Source organism: Telopea speciosissima, chromosome 1, assembly GCF_018873765.1.
Source record: "Telopea speciosissima isolate NSW1024214 ecotype Mountain lineage chromosome 1, Tspe_v1, whole genome shotgun sequence".
In the NCBI taxonomy this organism is placed as follows: Eukaryota; Viridiplantae; Streptophyta; class Magnoliopsida; order Proteales; family Proteaceae; genus Telopea; species Telopea speciosissima.
The window spans coordinates 42,830,907-42,851,907 of record NC_057916.1 but is presented as its reverse complement, the minus strand read 5'-3'; the positions used below and the strand labels follow the sequence as shown (position 1 = coordinate 42,851,907).

Sequence of the window (21,001 nt, the reverse complement as noted above, 5' to 3'; positions counted from 1 at the left end):
TAATACTCCCCCTCAAGTTGGAGCATGGAGATTAGAAATGCCCAACTTGGACCGTAGATACTGAAATTGCTCACGTCCAAGAGACTTGGTGAATAAATCGGCCAGTTGGTCTTGAGTGGAAACCTTGGCCCGTCGAAGAAACCCCTGCTGGACCTTGCTACAAATGACATGACAATCAATCTTAATGTGCTTGGTTCGCTCATGAAAAACCGGGTTGGCGGCGATGTGAAGGGCGGCCGTATTATCACAATAAAGGGAAATGGGAGCCAAAGAAGGGATGCCCAGATCATGTAAAAGATAAGACAGCCATGTAAGTTCACATGTGGCAACCGCCATAGCCCGATATTTAACCTCAGTCGATGAGCGAGAAACTGTGGTTTGCTTCTTAGTCTTCCATGAAATAGGGCTAGAGCCAAGAAAAATGCAATATCAGTGGTGGATCTGCATGTCATGGGCAACCGGCCCAATTAGAGTCACAATAAGCCTTCAAGGAGAGATTAGATTGTCTAGGAAATAATATGCCTTGCCCTGGAATAGCCTTGAGATAGCGCAGGAAGCGTATGCCTGCATCTAAGTGAGGCTGGCAGGGTTGATGCATAAACTGGCTCAAGATATTGACTGTATGAACAATATCGGGCCATATAACTGTGAGTTATATCAAATGACCAACCATTTGGCGATAGATAGATGGATCAGAAAGAACATCGCCCACGGAATCAAATAACTTTAAATTCTATTCCATAAGAAACTCAGAGTGCCGAGAACCGGTTAATCCACAATCCGCAACGATATCCAATGTATACTTTCGTTGAGAAATATAGAGGCCGTTGGTGGAATAAGCCACCTCAATGCCGAGGAAGTACTTTAGGGTTCCAAGATCCTTTCTCTGGAAAGTTTGGTAAATTTGATCCTTGACTTTGTTGATGGATGAGAGATCTGACCCGGTAATGACGATATCGTCAACATACACAAGGACAATACGGAGGAGTCTTGTTGGTATAGAAAAAATAGCGAAGAATCAGTGTGAGATTAGCTGAAACCGAAATGCAATAGAACCTTGGAAAATTTGGAGAACCTATTGCGAGAAGACTATTTAAGACCATACAGGGATTTGTGTAGGCGACAAATAAGACACTCCCCCTTTTGTTGATAACCAGGAGGGGGTCATTTACACTTCTTCATCCACGGGCAGTGGCAATGGCTAGGAGAGCTCAAACCGTAACCAACTTAGCAACTGGGGTAAAAGTGTCATGGCAGTCAACCCCTTCAATCTGGATGTAGCTCTTCGCCACAAGACGGGCTTTGTAACGATCAATGGACCCGTCAAATTTTCTTTTGATTTTATAAACCCATTTGGGCTCGATGGGCCGTTTACCAGGAGGTAAGGGAACCATAGTCCAAGTGTGATTGTTTTCAAGAGCCACAATCTCAGTCTGGATAGCATCATGCCATTCCTGTAATTGCATAGCTTCGGAAAAATTTGCGGGTTCATGAGTAATGGATAAGGAGTTGAGAAAAGAGAGGTGAGTAAGAGAAAAATGACTATATGGTAAAAAATGAGAGAGGATGGGAGGTACCTGAACCAACAGTTGAAGAAGAGTTTGCACGGACATTGGACACATAGAAGTCCTTGAGGTGTCGGGGCGGAGGTGCATCGAGGTAATAAATCCGGTGGGGTTGAAGTGGTGTTGGGTTGGATGGGTGGTTCGGTGGGGATGGATGGATTAATGGGTATGGGTCCATGGGATGTGGGAGAGTTGGGTGGAGGGGTAGTCGACATTGGCAATGGAGAAAATTAGTTGGATCGGGTTCATGTCGTGTGGGAGGGGTTGGTGAAGTGGAGTCAGGTTCAGTTAGTGGTAAGGGAAGAATAGGTGAGGAAGAAGAGGATGGGTGTGGCAACATGTTGTATGAAAAGATATGGTCATGAAATAGGACATCACGAGAAACATAAATGGTGTTAGTGGAGATATCAAATATACGGTAACCTTTTTTACTGTAGGGGTACGTACAAAAATGCATAGAGATGCACACTTATCAAATTTATGTTTAACAGTGGGGTTGTGACCAAAACAAAGGCAGCCAAACACACGGAGATGGGATAAAATTGGTTTTTTTTTTTGAAAAAGAATTTCAAATGGTATTTGGTGATTCAGGACAGGTGCCAATGATCGATGAGAAATGCAGCAATAAGAATCTCCCCAACAATTCAATGGTACATTGGCTTGAAAGTGCAATACACCGGAAATAGTATGTACATGGTGGTGTTTACGCTTCATAACACCATTTTGTTGGCGAGAGTAAACACAAATTGATTGGTGTATGATGCCCAAAGAATGAAAATAATCATACTTGGGAGAATTGAAAAATTCCCAGGCATTATCAGAACGCATTTGGCGAACATGGGTGTTGAATTGTTTAGTAACCATAGCCAAAAAATAGGGAAGAAGAGGTGAGACATCAGTTTTATAATTCATCAAATAAACCCAAGTGCTACGAGAAAAGTCATCAACCACCGTTAAAAATAGCGTGCACCAGAATGGGAAGATATACAAAATGGCTCCCTAACATCAACATGAATTAATTCAAAACAATAGGTAGTATTAATCATGCTAGTAGGGAAGGTTAACAAGGTTTCCTTTGCTAAGGGGCAAACCGTGCAGGTGCAATTATTAGAAAAACAAATATTATTGTCCAATGTTTTAAAATTTGGAGATAATGAAAAAGCGGGGTGTCCAAGGTGCCAATGCCAAAGATCAAAATGGGAGCCTGGAACCATGGCAGCAGTGAAGGGAACCGGTGAGTGCAAAAGGTAACTTCCACCCTGTTTCTTAGTCGTTGCAAAAATCTTCATCATTTGTTAGCCCTGAAAGACATAAGTGTCATGAGAAAAAACAATAGGAAAATTAGAGTCGGTGGTAAGTTGGCTAAGGGATAATAAATTAAACTTGAAAGTAGGTACATGCAATACGATATGGAGAATAGTATTGGAAAAAAGTTGAACACTCCCAACGTGTGCCACAGAAGTATTAGCACCGGTAGGAAGTCCCATGGTAAAATTACTATGGGCTTTGGTGTAGGAAGAAAAAAGGGACAAATCCGAAACCATGTGGTTGGTGGCACCACTGTCGATAATCAAACAATAATGCAAAATAGTAGAGAAACAAAGGGGAATACCTACAAAATTTGCCAAGCTATGCGGATTACCGAAAGGGAGTAAGGCGAGCAATTGTTGGACCTGTTCCGATGTAAAAGAGGTGGAGCACTTAGTTGTAGAAGCAGTTGTGTCACCCAAAGGAGAGGCGGCCAATTTGGCACAATAAGATGAGGATGACCAAATAGGTGGGGAACCAGATCCACGACCACCACGGGCCAAGCCACCATGACTCGAGGAAGAGCTATGTTCAAGGTGTTTGCTAGTGGTTAAAGTGTTGACGGTCCTCTTAAGAAGGGAATGACTTTGTAGGACGGAGAGGATCCATAATTGATAGCCCATGAAGCTTGAGCCAATGGGAATCGAGTGTTCGTCAATGTTGCGGTGAGAGCAATGATATTTCGGACAAGAGGAGCTGTTGTCGATCCTGGAAGAAGGATGCAGCGGAGTGGTGGCTTGAGTGTACATTGCAGCATGTTCAAAGTTGTGGTTGCCTTGAGTCGGTTAAGGAGTGTTGACGGGTCCTCTTGAAGAAGGGAATAGACTTTGTTAATGGACGAGAGAGGATCCATTAATAGCGATTGGCTACAATTGCGGCATATGATTCATTGAGTCCTTGTAGCAAATCCATGAGATGGTCTTCATCTAGAAGGGAAATAAGAGGTGCAAGAGCAGTACATGTACAAGCCGGTAGAGTTCTGTATGAGGCAAGTTCATCGTGTAAGGCTTTAAGAGTGGTATAATATGTGGAAATGGAATTGGTGTCCAAGTTAAGATTAGCAATGGCTCACCGTATTTCGAAGATACGTGGAGCATTTTTTTTAGAGAAACAATCAAGGAGGTCCTTCCATATTTTGGTAGTAGTGGTACTCCATAGGAGGCTATTGGTTATGGCAGGAACGGTGGAATGAATAAGCTAGAAAGTCACCAGTTTTTTTGTTGGGGGGGGGGGGGGGGGGGGGGGGGGGGGGGGGGGGGGGGTGGGTTTTTTTTTTTTTTTTTTTTTTTTTTTTTTTTTTTTGGGTGGGGGGGGGGGGGGGGGGGGGGTGTTGCAGCAAGCCAAACAGATAGATTTGGTTCTGAAGTTGATTTAGAGATGGTGCCATTGATGAAGGCGAGCTTGTTCTTTGCTTGGAGAGCCATGGTGACGGTATGGCTCCATACAGGATAATTATCACCCGAAAGAAGCTGGGTAACAAATGGACTGCCAGGATGATCAGAAGAATTGAGAAAATATGGAGAAGATGGATTGGAGGTTGGTGGAGAAGGTGTCGCTGGGGTTCCACCAGGCATGGTGGAGGAGAAGAAGAGGCACAGAGACTTTGCTGGACTGATACCATGATAAGAGAATATTTGGAGATTAGAATGTTATTTTTCATATCAATTCAAGAGAGCCATCGTATGGCTATATACAAAATGCTATACAAAGCTGGTGAGTGAATATCTCTCAAGATAAAATCAAACTTCCTATAATGGGGAAGGGATAAAAGGAAAGAAATAAAACTAGAATATTACAAGGATACAATTACATGAAATTAGGAGAGGAGATTGAGGAGAAGATATGGTTGAGGAGAGGAGAGTGAGGAGACGATAAGAGAGTGAGCTGGTCACGTATAAGTTAGAGCTAATACACTCAATATGGGGTCAAAAATACCAAAGGCCTGAGGCTTGAGGATCTTCGAGCAGGCATGTGTAAAGGGTTGGGTTGTGTGGGGTACAAAACTATTGTGGGCTCACGGCCTGTGTACGTATGCTTCTGACCTGCAAATCTTATTGTCATATTTTTTTTAAACACTACTGTAGCCTAACTATAGAACAATGTTTAAAAAAAAATTGAAAATTAAAGTTAATGTACTGTTCAATAAGTAGTACACAACACTAACATATTTTTATTAATTAAATAGTGTTCATGGTTCTATGAACAGTACGTTAGGGGTTGTTTGTTTGACAGGGGACTTAGGTGGGGTGGGAGAATTCAGGTGGGAAAGTACTGATATGGCACTTAAAAATCCCACCCCACCCCTACTTTGTTTGGTTAACCTGGGGTGGTGAACTTACAAAAACTTAAGGAATAACATTAAATGCTTTGTTTGTGGACATGGCATTTAAAAATGCCACCTTTATTCTATCTAAAGTCCTATCAAATTGGTGAGACTTTAGTTATTCTTCATGGGAAAAGTAAAAATTCCACCCTTGTTTCTCCATCCCACTATACTATGGGACCAAGTCCCACAACATTCTCATCTCATCCTCATCGTCAAACAAACGGCCCCTTGTTCACAGAAAGTGAACACATTTTTTTTCAAAATTAATCTAACTTTACTATTCATGAAAAGTAACCAATTACCTTTTAAAACATAATCATATTCTAAAGAGTAGTAAGTTTTTTTTTTTTCTTAAATGAAATAAAAAAGAAAGTATCATGCAATGCATGGAAAAAAATATTGAATGCCTCCCATTAGTAGGGAAAGCTTTGATACTACTGAAAGGCGAAAACATTTTGGATCGTCCTACTAGTAGGGTCAATCATTCAAAATTTTTATAACTATAAAGGAAGGGAAAGATCAGCTACCAATAACCTCACAAGTGTAAGGCCTTCACGGGAATATACCCCTTCCACATACTGTTATTCCCACTATGTAGCTTTTTGTTCCCATCTCTATTGCCCATCACGACAATTACCATTATCACAACGTAGGGTTTGAGAAACCTATTTTCTCACACACTCACTAAGGAGAATGGAGAACTCTAATTGAGAATGGGGAGCACAATTCAATTATGGGAGAGGGTGAGCGAGAGAGAGAGAGAGAAATTATTTTATGCAATAGAGGAAGAGCTTGATTGCCAAATAGGCAATCTAATTCTAACAATTAGGGTGGTGAGGTGGTGGTAGTTTCCCAAATTGCACTAACTCTTCTCGACTCATAATTAAGTTTAGCTTCAAATAACCACGTTAAGTGGTTGGGGATCAAATCCCCACAGCATAGGTAACTCTTAAGTCCATACCTAGATAAGGTGGTAAAGATACTTTGTTGGACATACATGTGCATTATGTGATGATACATTTAAATTCAAACTCTCACATCCTTATCTAGATTGTAAATTGGACATGGGCCTTTGGCCCAGTCCAAGGCGCCCACAAGGGCTGGCCGGCCCAACCCGCGAGCAAGGGGAGACAGGGTCAGCCATATAAGTGGCGGACTCTCCCCTCCTCCTCCTTCTCTATTCCTAGTGTGAGTCTAAAAGGGGGAGGGGGGCTTAGAGTTTTGGTTATAAATACGGTACCTCTAACCCAAAGGCCACATAACTAGAAAACCAAAATTCCTAATTTCTCTCTTGCTCTCCAAGTATTTGTGTTCTTTATGGGATTCCATCTTTTCCCAAGGGTCTGTGGTGTGGAGTTATCTATGGAGAAGCCTTTCAAGATATCTAGAGAAAGAAGAAGATTGTTCATATATTCATAATAAAAAACTTGGTTCTTGATCTCTCTTCTGCTGTATTCCCATTTAAGTTCAGATAAGATCCAAATCGAATATTTTTTTATCATCAATCAATTTATCTAACATTGGTATCAAAGCCATTAGTTTTTTGTTCGATCTTGTGATGGGAAGAGTTTTCTTGATTTGGAGAGGAATGATTTTAGGGTTTCCATAAGAGATGAAACCATGAACGCATGTGCATTGCATAGAGCGTGTGCACCATGCCCCCTTCTTCCCTCCTCTTCTTCTTTTCCTTTTCTTTTCTTTCCTCCCCGCAGCTTACTGTCCGAGCATAGTAGCAACAACAACAAACCGCGGCCTGAAGCTGCCACGACTGTGAGTAGCAGGACGAGGCCTATGGCTGCTGCGGCTGTGCACAAGCAAGTCGTGTGCACGAGCTATGCACAACAGCAGCAAAAGGTCATAGCCTGAAGCTGTCATGGCTGTGTGCAGCAGGTTGCGGGCCCTGCCCACATGGCCATAGTAGTAGCAGGCTGTAGCCAATGGCTGTTGCAGCCATGTGATGTTCAAACCAAAAAATAAAAAAGGGGAAGGAAAAAAGAAAAGAAGGAAAAGAAAAGAAAAGAATAAAAAGAAAAAAAAAAGTTTTTTTTTATTCTTTCTTAAATTAGTTGTGCAGCCCATTTGTTTTATTAAGTTTGTTAGGTTGCACATGCTTTTCTTGGATGGGATTTTGTTATATGCATGGTTTCTTGATATCATTTGAGTCAAGAAGCAAAGCTTTGAGATCTTTTATATATGTACATCTCTGTTGTGAGGGTTTCTTGCTTTAAGTATATAATTATTTTATGGGTTGTTCTCTTTTTTGTGAGGTGGTTGCCCATTAGCAAGAAACTCCTGTGAATTAAATCCATGGGAAGAAAACGAGAGAAAAGGATCCCATATTTTTTCCATGTGATGTGGAGATATATTATAAGATATTTACAAATAATCGAGATGTTACTAATACCTTCCCGTGGCAGTATTGGTTTTGTTTGACTCATACCATTAAGGAAACGATGTCAAACCACATCCCATGCAACCCATGTTATTTTTTTTATATTCTATGGGATGAAAAATTTATTGGTACTTGTACAAGGGATATGTTTTATGTATGTGCGATAGAGTTGGTATTTGAATGTGATGCAAAGTGTGGAGCTCCCTAGTAGTGATATAGTAGGATTCTGGAATGTAAATAGATGATTGTAATTTAAATTTTATTTTTGAGAAGTCATGTAAAGGGAAGCCTCTGCACTGCATATCACTTTCTTATATTGACTCGGCATATCACTTTAAATACCAAATTGGGTCCCTTATGTGGGATCCTTGCACACCCGATGTATGGCCCATTATTTTGTGGTTTGGATATGCCTTCCTCCTTGATTTTCTTTTGTTCGAAATCAGTTAAAACTATATGTTCCCAAAATCGATTATGAGCTTAGCGAAATTTTTAGTTTCATCGTGTGGAGAAGGGAACCATTAGTTTTAATCAGGATTTTTTGAACAAAGTTTTTAAATGTATACTAAATGTCCTCCTTTGCATATTATGGAATATAGTGATGACCACCAAGACCGTTGGTTGTTGACCTTAACCAAGGCAATAAGTTGGATGGAACCAACTAAGACATGTGGCATCGTAAGATTCAGTTCTTACTGAATGAACAAGAATGCCTTGACCACCAAACCATTGAAATGGCAAAACCCAATGAGGGTGCTATCGCCCGACACTGTCAAGACAAAGAGGCCTATGATGCTTGATTTTAAAAGGATCGTAGTGCACACTTTATTATGTTGAGCTGCATGCACGATGATCTTATTGGCAAATATGAGAGATACAAAACTGCCAAGTCCATGTGGGACCAGGATAAGTTAGACCATGGCAGTACATCAACTACAAGGTTATGGGTCTTGACCTTGAAGTTTGAGATGTACCGTAAGGACCCCAAGCACACCATGGCTGAATACCTTAGGATTGTGAAGGACATGATAAGGAAATTGATGATGCTAGGGTAAACCTTATCGATGAGCAGCAGGTTCAAGCTGTTATATGGACTTTACCTAATTTCTCGGCCCAAACAAAAAATAGTTCTCACATATAACAATGATGTCAAAACTTTTAATGACATTGCCACTCATGTGGAACTAGAGACGGAGCTCCAAGAGGCGACCCACGCTCAAGCCCTTGTCGCCCAAGTGGAGCAGTACAAGACTTCTGGGTCTAAGCGCAAAAGACAAAGGTGAGCAGGGAATCAGGTACAGGCACATAACCAGATGCCAAGTGGAGACAAATCTACTAAGCGGAAATGTGGCAAGCGAGGCAAAAAAAGAGATCTTTCCAAGGTCAAATGCTATAATTGCTAGAAGATGGGGCACTTCGCTTGTGATTGCGCTGAAGTGAAGAAGGTACCATTTCTATTCCTCCCTCCTTTCACTTTTGTATGTACACATGTTTTGATTACCCATACCCAATCTGATTGGATTGTAGATATAAGAGCAACAAGACACGTAACTCTTGATCGAGGGGGATTGGTAGATTATAGGAAGATTCAGGATGGCTCCCAGAACATCTACATGGGAAATGGTACAAATGAAGTGGTTTAAGGAGTTAGTTCCTATCAGCTCACCTTGCGCACTAGGTGCACCTTACTTCTTCATGATGTGCTATATGCACCATAAGTCCAACACAATCTACTTTCAGTTATAACACTTTTAACTTTGGGGTATTCATTTATTTTTTATGGTACTTTGTTTGATATACGTTTGGATGGTGGTTTATTTGGACAATGTCTTCTTGATCGCTCACTGCTACAAAGCATTAGATTGCTTCAAATGCTTTATAGCAGAGGTTGAGAATCAACAAGGCAAGAGTTTAAAAACTCTGCGCACTGACAAAGGATACGAATAGCTATCAGATCAGTTTAAAGAACTGTATGAGGAAAAAGGAATCACCAGTAAGTTGACTATTCCTTACACCCCGCAACAAAATGGTGTAGCAGAGAGAAGGAATAGAACCCTTTTAGACATGGTTAAGTCAATGATGGAGTAGGCCAACCTCCCAGTAACTTTCTAGGGAGACGCTCTTATGACCACTGCCTACATCCTTAACCGGGTGCAATCATAATCAATTCCTTCCACTTCTTATGAATTGTGAAAAGAAGTAAAGCCCACTTTGGGGCATCTGCGGCCATGGGGATGTGCTAAATAAGTTCATAGTACCTCCCATAAGTTTGGGAAACTTAGCCGTAGAGCTAAAAAGGACATCTTTATAAGATACTCTGATAGCTCAAAAGGCTATGCCATGTACCGTGAACATCCAAACAGAGGAATGATAGAGACTAAGTTAAGTGATGTTCATTTTGTTGAGACCAATTTCCCTAGTATTAAAGATGCTAATAGATATCTTGACCTCTTTGAGATAGAGATAGATGAAAGTGTCTCATCTACTCTTGGTGAAGGTGGAAAATTAATAATTCATCATGAGATTTCCAGAGAAGGTGAGAGTGATCATTAGCCCAATGGAAGTGTGCCACTTAGTGAAAGCGCACAACCCGAAACTCAAGATCCTTTTGCGTGTAGGAGCGCATGTGGACACATTCCCCGTCATCATTTTGAGATTAAAGGGGACGTCCTCGTTTGTGTTCCAAGGGGTGAAGATAAGCCAGCCTCAATAAGAGAGGTGTTCTCCTCTCCAGCTAAGGAAATGTGGCACCCTACTATGGATGATGAGTTGAATTCTATGAGTAAAAACCAAGTCTCAGAGTTAGTTGACCTTCCGCCTGGATGTAAAGCCATTGGGAGCAAGTGGGTCCTAAAGGTCAAATGCAAGGTAGATGGTTCAATTAACAAGTATAAAGCAAGCCTTATGGCAAAGGGATATTCCCAAAGAGAGGGTGTAGATTATGATCAGATGTTCTCCCCTGTGGTGAAAATGACCTCTATTTGCCTCATTCTAACCATTATCGCAAAATTGGATTTGGAAATCTACCAAATGGATGTTAAAACTATATTTCTCAATGGAGAATTGGATGAGGAGATCTTTATGGCTCAACCCGTGGTTTTTGAGGTGAACGGACAAGAGCGCAAAGTATGCCGTCTCAAACATTCCATTTATGGCCTTAAGAAATCTTCCAGGAAGTGGTACATTAGATTTCATCATACCATTACCTCTATTGGTTTTGAAATAATTGAAGAGGACCAGTGCGTGTTTGTAAAATGGTCCAAGGAAGGTCTCCTTATCTTATCCTTATATGTTGATGGCATCCTATTAGCTGGGAATGACATGGAGTTGATTGTCGCCACTAAAGAGTGATTGTTCTTTGCTTTTGAGATGAAGGACACGAGGGCCAACTTTGTGTAGGGCTTGAAGATTGTGAGGGACCGCACTAGGAGATTTCTTAGTTTGTCTCAAGAGACTTACATAAAGAAAATCCTAGAAACAATTCTATATGAACAACTCGAAACCTATAGACACTCCAATGGACAAGGCATGCATTTTAAGCCAAGACTAGTGCCCTAAGATGAATTAAGAAAGAAACCAAATGTATAACGTACCATATGCAGCCATAGTAGGCAATCTAATGTATATGATGATATGCACGCTTCCAGACATATGCTTCGTTGTTGACATGGTTAGCTGTTATCACCAGAACTAGTTCATTTGCAAGTTGTAAAGATGATCCTTCGATACGCATATGGGGCTACAGACCTCTCGCTCACCTATAGTGGTTCAGATTTGAGACTGAGAGGCTATAGTGATGCTGATTGGGCTAGTGACAAAGATGAACGTAAATCCACCTCAGGGTATGCATTTGTCCTAAGAGGTGGCATTGTTACTTGGAGAACAAGAAACAGACCTGCATCGCCCTATCCACGTTGGAGTCGGAGTATGCCGTATTTTCAGTAGCAGTTCAGGAGGCCGTTTGGCTCAGAAGGTTCTTACAAAGACTTAGTGTTTATGCTCACTCAGACGATGTTGTGCTCATATATTGTAACAGCACGATAGCGTTGGCATTTGTGAAGGACCCCAAGTCTCATGGGAGAGCCAAGCACATTGACATACAATATCATTACAGTTGAGACATGGTTGCGCAAGGTGAAGTAGTTCTCAAGCATATCTCCACTGACAGTATGTTGGTTGATACTTTGACGAAACCCATTGCCAGATATGTTTTCCTGGTTCATGTTAGGAACTTGGGACCGAGGCGGATTTGATATGTATTTTACTTTAGAACACTTTCATGGATGGACATTCATTTGTATCTCTATTTCATTTATTTATGAGATATAATTGTTTAAGAGATGTTTTATGTACACATTCATTATTGTAAAGATGCCACTAGGCATTGAGTCGACCCACTCATATGGGTGACTCACCTTGGCGCTTGTGGGTAGCGAGCAAGATGAGCCTATGAGCATTTGTGCTTTATGGCACCTTAGTTAGAGCTAAGATGAGACCTTATCTGGTCCAACATGGAAGTCACCACACTTTCATGTAGCCCGTGGAAAATCATATGTGAGTCTTCAGGCAGAAACCATGAGGGTAACTACACTAGAAACTCAGGTTAGGCACTTGACGTAGTGACTAGACTAAGATTCGTATGGTATTTATCTTTGGAGAGTGACATGCCCACCTCTCTGGGATTTACGCCATAGCATGCACATCATAATGTATGTGCTTATACTGACCGATAGTGAGAGTGACTGAATGGATCCCTGCTTCTTTACTGTGAGCCACATGGATTATATTAATCCCTCAGTACCCTTATTACCTGAGACAATGTCATGAAGAGGACACTCAATGATGCTAATTTGACGTATTGCTTAGGATCATGGATGATGCGGTTCAGCGGGATAATCGTACTCACATAAGGGGCTCAGGGAAAACCACTCGATGTTACACCTTTGTTTTGTGACTCATTGCTCGGGCAACTTCTTTTGTTTGTGATTGACGTAGTCATGAGTACATTACATACAAGGGGTTAGCACTGCTCATCATAAGGGATCAAAAGTGCTAGATCTGGGGTAATTGGATTGTTTGGGGTATTTCGAGATTGTTTGTGAGTAATGTACTATATTTGTTAGATGGAAGCTTGATATGGTACTCCTACTTTGTATTATCTCGTTAAGTCGTACGTCTCATTTCCTGTATGAAGAATTACAAAATTGGGAGAAACTTGGATGCATAGTTGAGCTAATGCGCCATGTGTGGGCGAGTGGGAGATGAAAATTGGACATGGGCCTTGGCCCCGGTCCAAGGCAACCCACAAGAGCTGGCCAGCCCAGCCCGCGAGCAAGGGGAGAGAGGGCCAGCTACTTAAGTGGCCTACTCTCTCCCCCCTCCTTCGATATTCCTAGTGTGTGTCTAAAAGGGGGGGGTGGGCTTAGGGTTTTGGTTTTAAATATAGTACCTCTAACCCAAAGGCCATATAACTGCAAAACCAAATTTCCCTAATTTCTCTCTTGCTCTCCAAGTATTTGTGTTCTCTGTGGGATTCCATCTTTTCCCAAGCATCTGTGGTGTGGAGTTCTCTTTGGAGAAACCTTTCAAGATATCTAGAGAAAGTAAAAGATTATTCGTGTATTCATAATCAAAAGCTTAGTTCTTGATCTCTCTTCCGCTGTTTTCCCATATACGTTCAGGTAAAATCCAAACCGAATATTTTTAGATCATCAATCAATTGATCTAACACAGATAATATGGTGGATCCACTTTGATGGACACAAGTACACTAATAGATGATACATATTCATTCCCAGCACAGAGGGAACCATCTCTTTTTCATTACTGGACAACTGGTGCTTTCACCACGAGGGCAAAAGGTCAAGGGAGAGAAACGAGAAAGAAGACTTCGGGTTTAAGGGATGCATGAGTTTCTTATGAGTTTCTTTGTCACTGTTTTAGTGGAGCAAGTAACTCCACCCGTGATATGGGTTCTGTTGAGCATCATCTCAATGAGAAAAAAATAGATGTGGAGTTTACGTGGATGGCTCGGCTGAAAGGTCCAGGCCATGAGGAAAATAGAAAAGAGATATTAGATTTATTCAACGTTTTCCAGCTTTACAATGTTGTCAAACAATGGGATACTTTTTTTTTTTTTTTCATTTTCTGTGGCTGAAATCAATTCTCCTTCCGATATTTTGCACTAGGGAGAAGAAAGGTCACGAGGCCAGTGTACTCTGTCAACGTAGTAAAATGGTTCTAGTGCATCGTATTGGAACTGTTGACTCAGAAATTGATATAGAATCGGATCGATTTCGGCAATGATCGACCTTATTAGACAAATTTGTCCCTGATTTTTTTTTAAAAATAGAGTCTTTTTGACCATTTTGCCACTTGTCCATCCTATATCACTGATACAGTATCGATACAATATCAGGATCGGCAAAGTGCAAAACCGGTAGGGAATAGAACCCTCTTCTTTTGCGTAGCAAACCTTCTTCCTTTGCTTTTCTTTTTGACCAACATGGGTCCAAATAATTAAAAACCCTTGCCCTCCTTGAAGAATAGTGTAAGGGGGACAAGGGTTTTAATCATTTGGACCACCCTTGCCCTCTTTCTATTTATGGGTTTCGTGCATGAATCCAGTCCCCTCTTCCTGAATCTCCTCCCTTTATTTTAATTTGTCTTCTTCAATATGTATTATGTATACATGTGTGACACATGCTGCACACAAGGTCAGTCGACTCTGTTTTATTTCTTTCGTGTTTTATCGCTTTGTGTGCTTCTAAATTCAAAGAATATGTACTTATGGTCAAATGTTGTCTGCATGCCCATGTGTCTGGGAACAGGCTGCACTATGGCACAAAGAACATCAGCCCATATATAAATATGGTATTTAGGCCAAACCATTACAGCATAACAATAGTCAAGAAATGGCTCTTCAATGTCATGCTTGGAACCCTCCATTTGTTTCAATGCGTCCTACTCGATCTGTCATACTAAGAGCTCCATGTAATGTTCGATCGAATAGGCAGATCAGATGTGTTGCTAATGCTAGCATCCAATCCCAAGCAGAAGACAATAATAAGCCATCAGTTGTCTACAAACCTACCATTTGGGACTATAATTTCGTTGAATCCTTACGTAGCGGTTGTGTGGTATTAATTAATTATCCTTAGTTTGTTCATGTTGGTTTCCTTGAATTTAAATGCTCATTATTGAAATCCATTATGTAGGATGAAACATTCAGATCAAGAGCTAAGGAACTTACAGAAGATGTCAGGGTTATGCTAAACAAGGAGGTTGAACCATTGGCTCAGTTTAAGCTGATCCATGTCTTGCAAAGGCTGGGTTTGGGACACCTCTTCCATAAAGAGATAGATCGAAGCTTGCAAGCAATATACAATGACAGCAATACTGATAAGTGGATTAAGGATGATTTATATGCTACTGCTCTCCATTTTAGGCTTCTTAGGCAACATGGATATCTGCTCTCCCAAGGTAGTTTTAAGGTTCTTAATTTTGTTTTTGAGTGACATCAGAAAAAGTTGTTTCTTTAATTTAGTTTTAATGAACCCATAATATATAACAAGATCTTATGATTGCAGATGTGTTTAGTGGATTCTTGGATGAAAAAGGAAAATTCCAAGAGTCCCTCTGTGATGACACTATGGGAATGCTGAGCTTGTATGAAGCTTCATACCTTGGGGCAGAAGGTGAAAGCATCTTGAATGAGGCCAGAGACTTCACTAAAAGACATCTTGAAGACATAAAGGACTACAGAGACTCAAATCTTGAGACTCAAGTGAAGCATTCCTTGGAAGTTCCCTTGCATTGGAGAATGCTTAGGGCAGAGACAAGGTGGTTTATTGATGCTTACCAGGGACAAGAGGATTTGAATCCTATCATTCTTGAATTGGCCAAGCTGGACTTCAACATGGTGCAAGCAGTACATCAGAGAGATCTCGGATTTGCATCAAGGTATAACTAAGACATGACAAGATATTGGTTTTAAATAATATTTTAAAATAAATGAAGATTCAAAACACTTGTTTCTTCAGTTTTTTGAAAATCCTTAATGTCTATCCATGAATGTTTTTAAGTTGCTAAGCCTCTCCTTCAATGCTCTTAATCTTTTCGGTTGCTATAATATTTACGTAGTCACATAGTTTTCTTTATTTATTTATTTATATTTAAGTCTCCTCTTAATTGTTTTTCTTAAACTCACATCTTAACTCATCCTCTCAAAGTGTCTTGGTATGTATATAAATGAAGGGAAATTTAGCCTTTAGAGGATCAATCAATCAATCAAATGCTACTTGTGTCATCCTTGTGCTTATTAGTGTTATTATTTCCTCTATTTTGTAATTGTTGCATTTGAAAGTGATACTATTGTGAGTGTTTTTCTTTTAATTTGAGCACAACCCTATAGTATTCGAAGGGGTCTAGTAATTGAGTGCACAATTACTAGGGTGTCAATGGACTGTCTTATCTTAGAGGCCGATTTGCAATATTCAGCTGTCAGTTTTTCCAACATAATTTTTGGTACAAGTTTCTGAAAGAAGCAGTGCATGTGATTATTTGAAATCTTTTACCCTAAAAAGCAACTTTCTACTCCTTTAAGTTTGATATCTCAATTATGTGACATTTAATTCCTACACAAGAAAATCTCGTGATTGAATTACACCACTTGTGTCAATAATGATAGGTCAAATAGAACCATGTTATATTGCATGTGGGGATGAAATGTTTTTTTTTTTCCAGTTAATTGAGGTTTTTGAAATATCCTCCCTCATGCTATCACCATGGAGCTGTAGAGTCTTTTTGTCGGTGTGTAAGTGTATTTACCGTGACATGTACTAATTGAATCATTTGATTTGCTATTTAGGTGGTGGAAAAATCTTGGTTTAACAACGAAATTGAACTTTGCAAGGGACCGTCTTGTGGAAAGTTTCTTGTTTAGTATAGGGGTTACCTATGAGCCTCAGTATGAGCGCTGCAGAAATTGGCTTACAAAAGTCATGAATTTTGTTCTAATAATAGACGACATTTATGATGTCCATGGCTCTCTCGAGGAACTTGAGCTCTTCACTTATGCAGTTGAGAGGTTAGTATCTTTTTCAAGATTTTCTTTTTTGTGGGTAAGAAAGAGGTTAGTATTAATTGAAACTCAAGCTAATCATGATTAAACAGAATCAATTTTAATTAATAAATTGAATGAACTATCATTTGAAGATTTGTATTTTCCTTTTCCTTTGGAAGATTATTCTGCCCTATGATAAAAAGGGCATATGTTATAGCTTGGCTTTTTCGATCCGAACCCTAACCCGAATTCGATGGTAGGTCCAGAATCCGAAGTTGCAGCCTTGTATATATTTTGGAGTATTGCTTTGATGTTTGAATGAGTAGAAGATAAAGAAGGAATCTTGGTGGTAACCCGTCGTCTACCGACAAAATGACTCGTACCTCCCCCGTACAATTTCAAAAATTTACAATCTAATGTATAAATTATGGAAAGCGACCCTGACCATGTTTTGGGTATTTGGGGTATGAAAACATCGTTGAAAATGTGTTAATACATGAAACCGCCAAAGCTCGAGGTGTTCTGACACTTGGACAACAAATAAAACGCTCTGGTGGATCCCTCTGGTCAACCACTTATATCAACCAGAGTACTGTTATTGCAGATTCCTGTCTCGGGAGTGTGGGACCCGGTGCCTCGAGTCGGGGATCTTGCCGCCACGTCCCATTTAGCTTGTTGGAATGTTTTCCCAACAACGTTGGTATGTGGGACCCGTTTAACTAACCTTCGTACACAAATATGGCTAAATAATCATTTTTTATTTAAAAGAGATAAGGTTTAAGAGACCGACTGATACAAGTTATATAAAATGAAACCTCTCCCACTATTCACCTCTCTTAAAACCTGAATGAAAGAACCCAAGTGAAGTAGAAAGAAGAAGAAGAAGAGAAGAAGAAGGCTGAGGACTGATTTCGGCTTTGGTAAGAGGCTTACCCCTCCCCCCCAAATCTCATCTCCTTTTCATGAATTTTCCTTCATTCCTTCCTTACCATGATTCCTATGCCAGATTCATCTCTGGTTTGGGGAAACCTAAGCCCCAGTTTTATGGATGTAAGTTCACTTAGATGACTGTTTAATTCAATCAAGTTATCTCCATTATACTAGATTCTATTAGGAAGTTTTCATCTTGGTCATAGGTTGTTGGTGTTACCATCAATTAGCATCCTATTAAGTTTAATTCCATGCTGTATAAGTTAGTTTCCAATCAGTGTAGTTCATGTAAAAATAATTGAATATTTCTGCATATCTGAACCATGGTCATTACCTTAACCCCAATTCCTCAAATTGCCCACCTCCCTAGCCTATTTTGAGTCATAGGAACTCAATCTTATATGTAGGAATCATCCCTGGTGTCAATTGGGGAAGACCAACCCAAAACCTCCATCAAAACTTTGTTCTCCTTTTTATTTTTCATTTCTGGTTGTCTCTGGTGGAAGTTACTGGCCAACCAGAGACATAGACCAGTGTTACTGAAAGGTGTTTCTTAACTCAAAATCTATTCCGAATTGACCTTAACTTATCTTGGGATTTCAGTATCATTAGAATATCATCTAGCATGCATGTTTAGTTGATAACTATTAGAAATCTAACTCTTGAGTCAATTTTTCGTTTGCTGTGTGTCTCTGGTGGAAGTCACTGGTCAACCAGAGACACAGACCAGTGTTGCTGTTAGGTGTTTTCTTAGCTCCAAACTTGTTTTAAATTAACCTAACCTATATTGGAACTCCAAAAACATCAGGATACCGCCTAACATATATATTTGGTTTATAAATATTAGGACCTAACTTTTGAATCATTGAACCTACCGGCAAACGACTCGTGAACTAACCCGGCAGCGCAAAATCAACTAAAGCAAGGTGAGTGGGGATAGGCTTTGATTTTATTTTGGAGTATTTATCATTTTAGATTAATTATCAGGAATTATGCATATATATGAATTTATTCTTATTAGAACTTGTATGATTAATTATTTCATTTATATCCTATGATTATAAAATCGTGGAATTTCGATGCAATGTGGAATGTGATGGAATGTGAACTTTGTATATTAGAATAGATGCCGTAGACGGCTTAGAAACAAGAGGTATGGTGTGCCGTAGTATGGGATTCGGGAGCACTGTACACCTTGTACTATGCCATTTAGTCTGCACATGGCTAGGGACGTCATTCCTTGGTATTACAACCCTTACCAGTAGGGGTCCAAGTGCTGGGTGATCATAGCTCCCTGTCGTTGAGTGTGTAGAACACCAGGGTGGGGTCCAGGCTATCAGTATTGGGGTCTACCCACGGGGGGATCTGTGGATTACTATCGGTGTGGGCTCCTTGCAACAATTGAGGTTACGGCTTGGGTTGAGTTGACGGACCCAAGTTTGTTTTCCTGAGTTATTGGCATAGTAGAGACTTAGGCATTGTTTATTAGGTAGAAATTAGGTTTAAAATTGAATCCATGCATTTAGGATTTTTGCTTTGTATGTGTGATTGCTTGTGTGTGGTCTATCCTTTACTTGCTGGGCTCAGTGGAGCTCACCCCTGTGGAATATTTTCTTTTAGATGATCTTGGAGTTGGATACGATGGTGGCGGAGGGGATTACTTGGAGAATTAGGGACTGATGACGTAATCTTTTCGTTTGTTGTCCTTTGTTAAAACTCTACTCTTTATGGCGGATGTATTTCCACTGTAAATACTTTAGTATATCTAGTTTCTGACCCGATGGCTGAAACTATGTAAATCCAGGCTGTTTGGGAAGAAGGGGATCTGAATGTAAATAATATATATATAAACTTGTGAATCGTACTTTCTGCACACTCTGATCAATAAAATAATTTTTATCTTGATTTGGTGTTGTGCTTGTGACGTGTATATACTGCATCGGGATCCTGGAGGTCTTCGAATACTTCGGGTATTCGGATCACTAGCCGAATCCTCCTAGGGGGTGGTTTGCGGGTGTGACAGCGTACCCAGTGCACGAGGCTCCTGCCATTGCGGGGTCTAGGGAGGGTCATACTGTACGCGTCCTTACCCCTGCATCCTTACCCCTGCTTTCTTAGAGAGGCTGTTTCCAGACTTGAACCCTTGACCACTTAGTCACAATGGAGCAACCTTCTTCTGCTCTGTAATAACATAAAAATAAAAAGCATATATATGATTTACAACAATGATTACCTATTTATTTTGTTTCAGATGGGAAATGGTGGCAATGAAAGAACTTCCAGACTACATGAAGATTTCTTTCTTAGCTCTCTTCAACACCACTAATGAAATGGCCTATGACATTCTCAAAGAACAGGGTCGGGATATCTTACCATACTTGAAGAAAACGGTATCATGTCTTTAATCCTAAAGTATCATCTTTCACACATAGAACTTGAAATCAATTTACTAAAACTTCCATTTTTTTATTTTTATATTTTCAATTTGTCTCAGTGGGCAGATTTCATTAAAGCAATGTTGGTTGAGGCCAAGTGGTACCAAACGAGAAAAACCCCATCAACTGAGGAGTACTTGAAGAATGGATGGGTTTCATCTTCTGGAACAATCTTTCTTTTCCATGCATTCTTTGCTACAGGACAAGAGATTAATGAAGAAGTACTTGAATGCTTGGGGAGCAATCCAGACCTAATATTTGGTCCTGCCATGATCTGTAGGCTTTCGAATGATTTGGCCACTTCATCGGTATCTAACTCTTACCTATATTTCTTCATTGTTAAGAAACCATGCACAAAACTTAATAATATTTATTGGGTTCATTAATGCAGGCCGAGCTAGAGAGAGGTGATGTTTCATCCTCAATCCATTGTTATATGTATGAGCATAAAGTTTCTGAGCAGGTCGCCCGTCAATATATCAGAGACAGGATCATGGAGATATGGAAATTGATGAACAAATCTATCACCAATTCTCCTTTCTCTAGCCAATTTGTGCAATTCTGTCTAAATCTTGCTCGCACATCACTTTGTGTATACCAATATGGAGATGGACTCGGTGCCGAGAACAGCAAAAGCAAGAACCATGTGTTGTCCTTGATAGTAAAACCTATTACGATTGGAGCTTTGTAACTCAAAATCAAAAAGGATGTTGATGATAGTTTACTTTCCGTTTTCTAATAGCTGATTATGTAACATTTGTTGGAGTGTGTCCAACAAAACCAATTCATTTTGGAATAAATAAATTTAATTTTATTATTATTGTATGAATTTATACAGGCTTATAAGTTTGTTCCATGGGCCTTCATCCAAAACAGTTCTCGACTAAGGATAGGACTGGACATCCTACTCATGGTCGTTATATTGTATGTCACTAGAAAAGTTGATTTCAGGGAATAAATGTAAGTACACATTATTTGTGT

The 21,001-nt window shown here is 40.1% G+C and overlaps 1 protein-coding gene across 1 annotated transcript; it reads left to right on the top strand.

The window, feature by feature from the left end:
- The first annotated feature begins 14,496 nt into the window (after positions 1-14,496).
- On the top strand, positions 14,497-20,726 carry LOC122665208 (alpha-terpineol synthase, chloroplastic-like). Its single transcript, XM_043861300.1, has 7 exons — positions 14,497-14,730; positions 14,809-15,073; positions 15,181-15,553; positions 16,461-16,679; positions 19,837-19,975; positions 20,080-20,328; positions 20,412-20,726. Exons 1-7 carry the CDS (start codon positions 14,506-14,508, stop codon positions 20,709-20,711), a joined length of 1,770 nt encoding a protein of 589 aa, XP_043717235.1. The 5' UTR covers positions 14,497-14,505; the 3' UTR covers positions 20,712-20,726.
- The last annotated feature ends 275 nt before the right edge of the window (positions 20,727-21,001 follow it).

What these genes read in the sequence shown, in the direction of transcription:
- LOC122665208 (XM_043861300.1), top strand. Translation starts at nt 14,506, where the DNA reads ATGGCTCTTCAATGTCATGCTTGGAACCCTCCATTTGTTTCAATGCGT. An exon ending in CCTTACGTAGCGGTTGTGTG is followed by an intron (nt 14,731 to 14,808) that starts GTATTAATTAAT and finishes TCCATTATGTAG; the next exon opens with GATGAAACATTCAGATCAAG. An exon ending in TACCATACTTGAAGAAAACG is followed by an intron (nt 19,976 to 20,079) that starts GTATCATGTCTT and finishes AATTTGTCTCAG; the next exon opens with TGGGCAGATTTCATTAAAGC.